This window comes from Malurus melanocephalus, unplaced genomic scaffold, assembly GCF_030028575.1.
Source record: "Malurus melanocephalus ecotype Western Australia unplaced genomic scaffold, MMel_1.1 scaffold_4917, whole genome shotgun sequence".
Taxonomy (NCBI): Eukaryota; Metazoa; Chordata; class Aves; order Passeriformes; family Maluridae; genus Malurus; species Malurus melanocephalus.
This window is the reverse complement of record NW_026628148.1, coordinates 1-2,889: the sequence shown is the minus strand read 5'-3', so window position 1 is coordinate 2,889 and position 2,889 is coordinate 1. Positions and strand designations below refer to the sequence as shown.

Genomic DNA, 2,889 nt, shown 5'->3' with positions numbered 1-2,889 from the left:
GATTTAAATGGGATTTTGGGTACAAATACCGGGATTTTGGGGGCGATATCGCGACATGGGTGTGAAATATCGCAATTTGGGTGTGAAATATCACGATTTGGGTGTGCAATATCGCGATATAAGTGGGATTTTTGAGGTTTTTGGGGCAAATATCGCGATTTGGGAGTGAAATATCGCGATTTTGGTGCTCGATATCGCGATACTGACTATGCCCCGCCCCCCAGCTCGGCCCCGCCCCCCTCTGGCCACACCCCGTGCCGGCCTCGCTCTCACGTGGTTTTCCTCAAGACGCACAAGACGGGCGGCTCCAGCGTGGTGAACGTTCTATCGCGATACGGGGAATCGCGACAGCTGCGCTTCGCCCTCCCCCACCGTTACCAGTTCGGTTACCCCTCCCCCTTCCGCGCCGAGCGCGTGCGCGGCTTCCGGCCCGGCCGCACCTTCGACATCATCTGCCACCACATGCGCTTCAACCTCTCCGAGGTCAGTTTTGGGGGGAAAAATGGGGAATTTGGGAAAAAATTTAAAATTTAAAAAAAAAATTTGGTGAAAAAATGGGGTTGTTAGGCGAAAAAATGGGTTTTTTTAGGTGAAAAAATGGGATTTTTTAACCATAAAAATGGGATTTTTTAGGTGAAAAAATGGGATTTTTTTAGCCATACAATTTTTTTTTTACATTATTTTTTGAGGGTTTTTTAGATTAAAACTTTATATTTGGATTTTGGGGGAAAAAAGTGAATTTTTGGGTTTGTTTGAGATTTTTTTTAGATTTTCTTGAGTTTTCAGGTGATTTTTTGTGGATTTTTTTTAAAAAATCAAAAAAAAGCACAAAAAAAACAGGAAAAATCCATTAAAAATCCGTAAAAAGTCACCGAAAAAATCCGAAAAAAATCAGAAAAAAGCCCGAAAAAAATCCGAAAAAAATCAGATTTTTTTTTTTTTTTAAATTTTTATTTATTTTTTTCTTTTTCAGGTCCAGCGCGTGATGCCCAACGACAGCTTCTACTTCTCGATCGTGCGGGACCCGGGCACTTTGGGCGAATCCTCCTTCTCGTATTTCCGCGCTGCCGCTCCCGCGTTCCGGAACTCTCCATCGCTGGACGCGTTCCTCTCCTCCCCGTGGCGCTTTTTCCGCCCGGGAATCCGCGGAAATCACTACGCGCGAAACCTCCAATGGTTCGATTTCGGCCTCCCGGATCCCGTGGAACCCCAAAAAATCCCGGGAATTTTACAAAATTTGGAGAGGATTTTCCCGCTGGTTCTGCTGGCGGAAAATTTTGACGAATCTTTGGTTTTGTTGCGGCACGAACTTTGCTGGCCGCGTTTTTCCGTGGATTCCTTCGCTCACAATTCCCGGGATCGCGGCCGTTCCCGAATTTCCGCGGAGCAAACGCGGCGTCTGCGCGCTTGGAATTCCCTGGATTGGGCGCTTTATTCGCATTTTAACCGCTCGTTTTGGGTGAAAGCGGAGAAATTCGGGATCGCGCGGCTGCGGAAAGAGGCGGAGGAGCTGCGGGAGCGGCGGCGGGTCCTGGCAGGGAAGTGTTTAAAGGGAGGGGGTCCCGTCCCCCCCAAATCCATCGCGGCCGCGGAGCTGCGGCCGTTCCAGCCCCCGGGAGGGGGGAGGATTTTGGGCTTCGCGCTCCGGGAGGGGCTGCAGGGGGAGGAGAGGGAGCGCTGCGGGAGGATGGCGATGCCCGAGCTGCCCTACAAGGACCTGCTGGAGCGGGCGCAGTTCGGGGGCAACGGGAGTGGAAGTGTCGGGGGGTGATTTGGGGCGATTTTGGGGGATTTTGGGGGAAATTGGGGTTTTATTTTACAAGAAAATGGGAAAAATCCCGGTGAAAATCCATGGGATTTTGGGGATTTGGGGTCAGGATATGTCCCCGTGCCTCAGTTTCCCTGGAAAAGGGAAAAATCCCGGTGAAAATCCATGGGAATTTCGGGATTTTAGGTGGGAAATTGTCCCCGTGCCTCAGTTTCCCCAGGAAGGTACGCCCGTGCCTCAGTTTCCCCAAAAAAGGGAAAAATCCCCGTGAAAATTTGGGGATTTTGGAGGTGGAAATGGTCCCTGGACCTTGGTTTACATGAAAAATGGGAAAAATCCCGGTGAAAATCCATGGAAATTTGGGGATTTGGGGTCAGGATTTGCCCCGGTGCCTCAGTTTCCCCAAGGATCGTTTCCCAGGGGGTCCTGGGGCTTTATTTTACATGAAAATGGGGAAAATCCCGGTGAAAATCCGTGGGAATTTAAGGATTTTGGAGGGGAAAATCGCTTCCGTGCCTCAGTTTCCCCAGGAAGGTACGCCCGTGCCTCAGTTTCCCTGAAAATGGGAAAAATCCCGGTGAAAATCCCAGAAAATTTCGGGAATTTGGGGTCAGGATTTGCCCCCGTGCCTCAGTTTCCCCAGGAAAGTAAGGCCCCGAAAATTCCAGGAATTTGGGAAAAATCCCGGAAAAAATCTGTGGGAATTTCGGGATTTTGGGTCAGGAATTGTCCCCGTGCCTCAGTTTCCCTCCAGGAAGGTACAAAATCCCCCCCAAAATCGCAGAAATTTTGGGATTTTTGGGAATTTTGGGATTTTTTTCCCACAGAACCACTCCGTGCCTCAGTTTCCCTCCACAAAGGTACAAAAAATCTCCCAAAATCGCTGAATTTTGGGAATTTTCCTGTGGAATTCTCGCCGTGCCTCAGTTTCCCCCTTCCCCATAAATTCCCAAATTTTTGGGAATTTTTGCCGCTCCGGATCCGCCGCGTGCCGCAGTTTTCTCGCATTTACAGCAATAAACGCGCGCTGATTGGCTGAAGCTGCTGTCAATCACCGCTATCAAACGTTTGATTGGTTTATTGTGCTGTCAATCAATGCAAAACCCCGCCCACGCCGAAAG

At 49.5% G+C, this 2,889-nt stretch overlaps 1 protein-coding gene across 1 annotated transcript; it reads left to right on the top strand.

The window, feature by feature from the left end:
- The first annotated feature begins 55 nt into the window (after nt 1–55).
- Nucleotides 56–1,771, top strand: LOC130588421 (galactose-3-O-sulfotransferase 4-like). Its single transcript, XM_057389345.1, has 3 exons — nt 56–59; nt 137–483; nt 974–1,771. Exons 1-3 carry the CDS (start codon nt 56–58, stop codon nt 1,769–1,771), a joined length of 1,149 nt encoding a protein of 382 aa, XP_057245328.1.
- The last annotated feature ends 1,118 nt before the right edge of the window (nt 1,772–2,889 follow it).